This window comes from Marmota flaviventris, chromosome 10 (assembly GCF_047511675.1).
Source record: "Marmota flaviventris isolate mMarFla1 chromosome 10, mMarFla1.hap1, whole genome shotgun sequence".
NCBI lineage: Eukaryota > Metazoa > Chordata > Mammalia > Rodentia > Sciuridae > Marmota > Marmota flaviventris.
Genome location: NC_092507.1, coordinates 15,934,472 through 15,942,775, shown reverse-complemented (window position 1 = coordinate 15,942,775; position 8,304 = coordinate 15,934,472). Strand labels below are relative to the sequence as shown.

Genomic DNA, 8,304 nt, shown 5'->3' with positions numbered 1-8,304 from the left:
GGAGGCGAAATCACCGTGTTCCCTGATGGGGTAGAATGCACATGTCCCCCTGGAGGAAGGGAGAGAAAGGAACGTTCTGGAGCTCCAACTGCAGCCCTGCTCAGAGCTCCTCTGGGCTGGAGCAGGGGCTTCTGGGCAGGAGCGCGGGGGCCTATGTGGAGCCACAGAATTCCAGCCTGGCTGGAGAGGGGTGGGGGTGGGGTGGCACTAGTGACAAGTTCAAATTATAAGGACCATTTATGGTCAGCTCAGGATCCAGTCTCTGGGGCAGCATCTGCCAAGTGTGTTAGGAGAAACGCCAGGTCTGCGAGAAGTTCAAGGGCTTCCCCTCAACACTGGGGGCCTGGCCTCCAGACATGGAGGGAGCGGTGGATGGGTGATTCCGCTGGAGGCCTGGTCAGACACGTTCGCGTAGAAGAGACCCCTGAGATGGGGAAAGTGTGGGAAGAAGAGCAGGGTTCCCAAACTCCTTTGACCAGAGAACCCCCGTTCCAAGGAGCCCCTCAGGGGGAGGGCGAGGTGCAGTGTGGGAACCCTGGGTCTCAAGGTAGGAGCTCGGTAGGAAAGCCATTGGCGCTGGGACAACATCAGGAAGGGGCCAGTTCTAGGGCCACATTCAGAAGTCCCACACTGCTGTCCAAGCAAGGGGGGACACCAAGGTCAACACGTGGATTGAGTTTGAGAATGTGGATTCTACAATCAGGGGGTGATCCCTGGTTCTACCTCTTACTGACTGCATGACCCCCCCAGAGGCCGCTCACCCTTGGGCACCAGTGTGGTCACCTGGGAAAGGGGACAGTAAACATACACACTTGCTTACCACCAGGACTGTGGTGGGATCAAATGAGAGTCAACGTCAACGGATCAGTAAAGGGGGCTCATCTTGGCCTCAAGTGCAACCCAGAAGAGGAACGCGGGGAGCCAGGCTTGAACCAACTTGTTCTTTCAGCCAAGTGAAAATGACCCGAGTGCCAACTCTGTGCCAGGCGTGGTGCTCTTCCCCAGGGATGTGACTGGGACTGAGACACGCATGTCCTCTGCCTTCAGCAGGCCTTGTCTGGTGAGCGCCTTCCAGGTGGTCAAGACTGTCAATGTTTTGTGTTTTTTTTTTTTTTTTTTGATATTTTGTTCTAATTTGTTACCTGTGACAGCAGAATGCATTACAATTCACATTACGCATGTAGAGCACAAGTGTTCATCTCGCTGCTTGTGTACAAAGTGTATCCACCCCATCCTGTCTTCTTCGTACATGTACTTAGGGTGGGGATGTCCATCTCATTCCTCCATCTTTTTTACCCCTTGCCCCCTCCCTCCTGCTCCTTCCCCTTTGCCCTATCTACAGTTTGTCTAATCTTCCCACGCTTCCCCTCCCAACCCCACTGTGCGTCAGCCTCCTTGTAATGGAACAGACACTTCTCAGAAGGTGATATGCAATCAATCATCAAATATATGAAAAAATGCCTCATCATCTCTAGCAACTAGAGAAATGCAGATCAAAACCACTCTAAGATTTCATCAGAATGGCAGCTATTATGAAGACAAACACATTAAGTGTTGGTGAAGATGTGGGGGGAAAGGCACACTCATACACTGCTGGTGGGACTGCAAATTGGTGCAGCCAATATGGAAAGCAGTATGGAGATTCCTTGGAAAACTGGGAATGGAACCACCATTTGACTCAGCCATCTGATTCCTCTGTCTATACCCAAAGGACTTAAAAGCAGCATACTCCAGGGACACAGCCACATCAATGTGTATTGCAGCACAATACACAATAGCTAAACTATGGGACCAAACTAGATGCCCCTCAGTAGATGAATGGACAAAGAAAATGTGATATATATAGACAATAGAATATTACTCAGCAATGAAAGAGAATGAAATCACGGCATTTGCAGGTAAATGGATGAAGTTGGAGAATATAATGCTAAGTGAAGTTAGCCAATCCCCAAAAAACAAATGCCTAATGTTTTCTCTAAGATTGTCAGTGTTGAGAAAGAGGTCAAGCATGGTGGCACACTCCTGTAATCCCAGCAACTAGGGAGGCTGAGGCAGGAGGATTCCAATTCGAGGCCAGCCTTAGCAATTTGGCAAGACCCTCTGCAATGCAGAAACCCTGTCTGAACTGAATCCTACAGGAGAGTAGAGAAGGGAGGCGGGTGTTGGGGAAAAGCTCTATAGGAGAAGGAACTGCAGTGGGAAGCCCGAGCTGGGGAAGGGAGGAGCTGGAGAGATGGGGGTCCCTTCCTTCCCCCCTCTCCCAACACTCACCGAGTCCTCACCTCTTCCTCCTCTGCTCCAGCCCCATCTCCTTGTTTCCTCTCCCTGATTCCAAATCTCTTTTTTCACGTCAATTTCTGGTTCCCTAACAAACCCAAGGACAGACTTTGCCAACATCTGCTTTTCCCCCACAGGCATGGTACCCCTTTTGCTGGTAGCTGTTTACTTTTTTTTTTTGTACTGGGGATTAAATCCAGGGGTGCTTTACCACTGAGCTACATCTCCGGTCCTTTTTATTTTTGAGACAGGAATTCGCTAAATTGTTTAGGGCCCTCCTAAGTGCTCAGGCTGGCCCGGGTTGCTGGGATTACAGATGTGCACCACAGCGCCTGACCGGAGCTGTTTACTTCCATTATCTAGAGAGTGTAGGGCCACAGGTAGCCCATACAGTGCCTTTGCTCACATTATCAAAAGGTACCCTTTGTGGGAAGATATAGCCTCCCAGCAGGCGTGACACGGCTCCTATTTACACATTAGGACGCATACCTTTGTCTAGTGAACAACCTGCCCAACTGTCCCCTGAAGCCTTGAATGAATGAACAAAGGAATGTGAGTAAGATGAGTGAGAAGCCCTGAGGCAACAAAAAGATTTGGAGTAGGAATGAAAGCGAGGAGAAGCTGGATCCTGTGAGTTTTGGAGTGGCAGACACACAGGTGAGCCACAAACTCTGGCTGCTGATTCCAAAAGGCCCCAGTTCCTAATTCTCTGAAGGCAGGTTGTTTATGTATCTGAACTCCTGTGGTCCCTCCTTACTAAGGAACCTTGTGTGAGACTTTTTTGTTTCAGTCCCCAAGAGTGCGACAAATACCCTGAGCTTTAAGCACATCCAGTAGTGGTCATGTGTGCGCCCTGGAGGCTCAGCAGAGCCTAGAGGCTCAGTCCCTGCTGCTCTTCTAAGTCCTGAGAGGAGACAGGCCCTAGACAGCAACCGAGAGCATTTACCAAAGATGCCAAAGATTGCAAAATAAAACAGAGCCAGCCAAATCCCTCAGTGGGAAACACAGGATGCAGGATAAACAGGGGGATGAGGGATCCTCGGGTGGGGTCTCTGGAAGACTCTGGACAGCCCATATCTTCCTTCTCCCTGGGTCAGCCCAGCTCCTTCCAGGCCCTGGTCAGCTTTCCCATCTCTTCCCCACACTCTAGGAAGTAAGACTTTCAGCGCTGGGCTGGTCTTCACCAAACATCTACAAAGGGTTGCTTGTTCCCCCTTCCTCTTCGCTCATGAGCGAATCATGCAAGAAGCCAACTCTCTGGGACCTAAAGGGCCTGAGGTAGGGAACAGACACGGAGGCAGCTCATGAAATGGGATTTGTTACGGATGCTGACCCTTCCCACACAGGCAAAGCCCTGGAAAAATCCTGCCACCAGGTTGGCCACCTGCCAACGCTGAAGTCAGTGGAGTTTTGAAGCCTTCCTCATCCATCAGGGAGTTCCTGAGACGAACAAGGCTGTACTGCCCATCAGACCGGAGATCCCTGGGGTGGGGGCCACATCTCACCACCAGACTGGGGGCAGCACACTGGGTGCAGAGGCTGCTCCACTGCCACCAGCCTGGAGCTGCCGAGGGCAGCCTTGCCGGTCTCTCATCAGGTTGGGCAGACACCTAGAAATAATAAGTATGGATACTGCCTATTAGGTGCCTGAAACTTTTTTAAAATTAAAAATTAATTCATCTTAAGCCTCATAACACATATATTCTAAAATGGACCATTAAGAAGTCAAACTTTTTTAAAAAATATTTTTAGTTGTAGATGTTCATAATACCTTTATTTATTTTTTATTTTTTATTTTTTTGGTACTGGGGATGATTGAACTCAGGGGCACTTGACCACTGAGCCACATCCCAAGCACTCTCTATATTTTATTTAGAGACAGAGTCTCACTGAGTTGCTTTAGCATCTTGCTACTGCTGAGGCTGGCTTTGAACTCACAATCCTCCTGTCTCAGCCTCCAGAGCCGCTGGGTAATTTCATTTTTTTAATACGGTGCTAGGGATCTAACCCAGTGCCTCACGCATGCTAGGCAAGCGCTCTTCCACTGAGCTACAGCCCCAGCCCAAGAAGTCAACCTTATTCTCACTTTCTACATGAGGAAACTGACTTGGGGGCAGAACCATGAGCTCAGGATTGGACAGGTGGACGGTGGAGGCAGGGGGCTCCATCAGGCTGAGAACAACATGAGGAGGGGCTGTGTCCGGCTCAACCTCTCCATCAAATTAGGGTCCGATGAGGGCCAGGATCAGGCATTCCTTCCCTGCCTGTCTCATCTTCTGGTCTGGAGCAGAGGCAGACCTTATTCGGTGCTCTGCTCCGAGTCTGGGCCGGGGCCAGGGTTGACCAAACACTCTGGATGTGGTTTTTGCTCTTCACAGTTCTAAGCTGATCTCCCAGAAATGTGCCCACAAGGCAGAGAAGAGCCCCCCCTTTTTTGGAGATAGGGCATCTATTTGGGATGGGCGTCAGAACACCACTGTTTTTTCAATCCCCTAAGTGTCTAGACGGGAGTCCCCAGAATGCCTGGGAGCCTGCAGGTCCCTATCACAGGGAACACGCCTTCCGGAGCCCGCCTGGTGCCACCCACTTAACAGGGCATTTCCTCCTGTCCACAGTGCACCTCAGTCCTGGCTGCAAACCCTGCCAGGAGTCTCTGGAACCTAGCAACTCATGGGAAACAATGGAAACTTCAGTTTTTATTCTCCTCCCTCTATCATTACTCAAAAGGTTTTCCTGAAAGCCACACCTACCCCACCCCCGCCCCCACACACCGAGTTCTCTTTAGGCATCACTCTGGCGCTGTCTGGAAAGTTTCAGGCAGAGGGGGCCCGGGCTAGGCCGTGGACAGGCCCCCTGGCTGGTGGTGGGCTGTCTGTGGGGCTGCGGCAGAGGTGGATCACCCGCGGTGATTTACAGCCCGAGCATCTGCGATGGGGCTGTGGTGTGAGCTGGTGTCTTTGGCACTGGGCTGTGATTTATGTGAATCAAACTTGGTCTGTGAGTGATTCCGGTGGAAAAAATGGTGCGAGGAAAGGAGGGTGATTCAATTCAGCATTAAGCGCCCACTGCGAGTCACCGCAGTATTTAGTGTGAGAAAGTGGAAAAAAAAAAAAAAAACACCAAAAAACAAAAAAACACACAGGCTGGTGGTAAGGGTGCGACAAGTGACAGGGGCCTGCGTGTGAAATGTGAGTGTGAGAGGAATCTGTGTGTGAGATACATCCATGTGCTTCGTGGCTTGTTGGGTGAACGTGAACGTGAGTGCCAGCGGTCGTGTGCAGGTCGCGTCCGCAGCAGCCCCTGCGGGGGTGCGGGCCAGTGTGCAGCTGGGCTGTGGGTAGATGAGCGCGGGGCGCAGCAGCTTCGACGGCTCGCGGGGAACGCGTGAGCGTGTTAGTGCACAAATGCCGAGCGAGGCGGTGTCCGTGTGGGTCCAAGTGGGCGCGAACGTGCGACGCGGGTGTGAAAGCGGCGTGCGTGTGAGCATGGGACGCAGATCCCGGGGTCCTGGAGCGCCGCCCGCGTGCGGCCGCGACGTGCGGGATGTGCCCTGCCTGCGGGGAGCGGCCTCGGGAGCTGGGCGGCCGGCGGAGGCCCCAGCGCCGTCCCATACCACACTCCAGGCCGCGTTGGGCCGGGAGCCGGCGGGGCCGCGGGCGGCTGGGGGCCAGACAAAGGCCCGGCCTGCTGCGCGGCCCACTCGGGCGAGCCCAGCCCGCGGCCGGGGGCGGACCGGGGGCGTGGCCTGGCGCCGGGCCGGGGCGGGGCCTGGAGGCGCGGGGGCGGGGCGGACGGCCGGGGGCGGGGCGGGGGCGGCGGGAGCGGGCGCGCTGTCCCGAGGACTCGCAGGACAGCGAGCGGCTGCTGCGGGCGGCGCCGAGCGAGCCAGCGAGCGAGGCCGGGCCATGGGGCGGCGGGCGGCGGGCGCGCTGCTTCTGGCGCTGCTGCTGCACGGGCGGCTGCTCGCGGTGAGTGTGCGGGGCGGGGACCCGGGAGCGCCCGCCAACTTGGCGGGGGCCCTGGAGGCTGCGCGGCCGGGACTCTGGCCCGGGACCGCGGCGCCCGCCGAGGACCCCGGGCCGGCACAGATCGGCGCCACCCCGCGGCGTGGGGCCACCCCAGGGGACACCCGGGGACCCAGCGTGGGTCTGGGGGCGGGATCGGCCCGCGTGGAATTCCTGGCTTTCGCGGCCACTTTGCCGAGGTTCAGAGTCACGCTGGGCATGGCCCAGCCTGCCATTCCTGGGGACCAGGAGGAGAAACTTCCAGCGGGGTGGGAACTTGGCAGGATGAGGGTGCCCCTTTTTGCGCCAGCTTGGCAGAGGGACGCGCGGTGATGGGACCCTGTCAGTCCTCGCTGAAACTTTACCATGCTGCCTGTCCCCGTGGGTAGCATGTAACCAGGCAGGCACAAGTAAAGAACTTTTGGAACAAATCTAAGGCTTGTGAGGAACACCCAGGACTCTGGAGTCATGAGGCTGACTCCATGAGGAGCTGGATCAATCCCTGCCCTTCACTGAGTAACTGTGTGACCTCAAGTGAGCTGTTAACCTCTCTGAGGCCAGCCCTGCCTGGGTAAAGCAACTGCCTGGCCTCAAAATGTGTGATGGCAGGGTGGCTGTCCGCAGCGGTGGAACAAACGTGGGTGTGCGTGGTGGTGCAGGGCCTGTTAGGGGTGGGCCCCCATGGCATCCGAGTTTCCTCAGCTTGCCCCTTCCCGATAGGCCAGGTCCAGGGCCCGATTGCTCTGACAGCCCAGTCCCTGCTCCGAGCTTAGATGGATGGATCCATGTGGAGGAAGAGAATTCTCAGGTCCAGTCAGGAATCCTGAGGCCTAGGAGGCACTGGGCCAGGAGAGGCCCAGAGGACCTGAGTGAACTCAAGGAGGGCTGGGCGGGGTCAGTGGTCGGGAGCTGGTGGTAGAAGTGGGTGGGGGCACATCTGGGCCTGCTGTGGTGAGCCACAGAGCCACCCCCACCCCTCTGAGGTGCTCCTAGACAGTCCCTATCCCTGCCTCCTGTTCTCAGAGCCAAGAGAGTGACTTTTCCAACCGGGCCAACGTTTGCCCAGTGACTGATTCCCTGTCCTTGCCTTGCTGGCTCCCTCACCTCTGCCTTTCCAGACCTGACCCCTCACCACTTCTGCCCACCCACCCAGCACCTCTCCTCCTGCTTTCCCCAGCCCTGCAGCCTCTGTCTTCTGTCTTGGCTTGTCACCGAGCCCATCCAGTGGCGTCCTATAGGTGCTCCCGGTTGACCTGAACTCGCAGCTAGCTCCCTACACTGCCTTTACCTGCCCAAGGCACCCATCGAGACCTGGAGTGTCTTCCCAGCCAACAGCCTCTCCCGACCTTCTCCCAGCTCTGCCCCTGCGAGGGGCTCCTGCACGCTTGGGGTGTACAATGGCAGGAATGGTGGGTGGAGCTGTTTGCTGTGCGCCTGAGGAATTCCACAGAAGTTCCCGGCCTCCCGCCCATCATCTCATTCACTTGTTCATTCAACAGATCTTCATTGAGCACCGTGCCATGACAGTCACTGGGAGTCCAGGGGTTCATTCACAGGGCAGATATTTGCCAAGCACCTACTGTGTCCCAATACCCAGGCACATGGTAGGGGGCTGCAGTAGCCAGAGGGAGCCAGGTTGGTCCCTGTCTGTGCCTTCCTGGAACTCAGAGACAGTGGGCCATTTATAATTGGGACTTGCATACAGCCACGTGGAGGTCTGTACCGTCCCACCCAGGCTGATGGTGGGGGCTGGAAGGAGCTCGGCCTCAGGAGTCTTCCAGGACCAGGTTCGCATACCACCCTTGCTGTTGGCTAGCTGCGCGATCTGACCCTTAGTTTTCACATCTGTTAAATGTGAGGGAGAAGTTTGCTGTGAGTCTTAAAAGAGCAGGTTCCTCACAAGCCTTGGGCTCCTCCTTGCCTGCTGCTCTTGATCTCTTCTGCCCTTGGGTTCAGAGTCACAAGGCAGGAGCAAGTGGGGAGGTAGGACACAGAGCAGGGTAAGTTGGGCTGCAGGGCGCTC

At 55.6% G+C, this 8,304-nt stretch overlaps 1 protein-coding gene across 3 annotated transcripts in view; it reads left to right on the top strand.

Moving 5' to 3' along the window:
* Window positions 1-6,118: 6,118 nt before the first annotated feature.
* Hspg2 (heparan sulfate proteoglycan 2) overlaps window positions 6,119-8,304 on the top strand; it is a 90,445-nt gene continuing 88,259 nt past the window's right edge. For all 3 annotated transcript variants that reach the window (XM_071617451.1, XM_071617452.1, XM_071617450.1), the window contains exon 1: window positions 6,119-6,245. In XM_071617451.1, coding sequence (XP_071473552.1) covers window positions 6,183-6,245 — 63 coding nt within the window. In that variant the 5' untranslated portion in view covers window positions 6,119-6,182. The remainder of the gene's footprint in view (window positions 6,246-8,304) is intronic.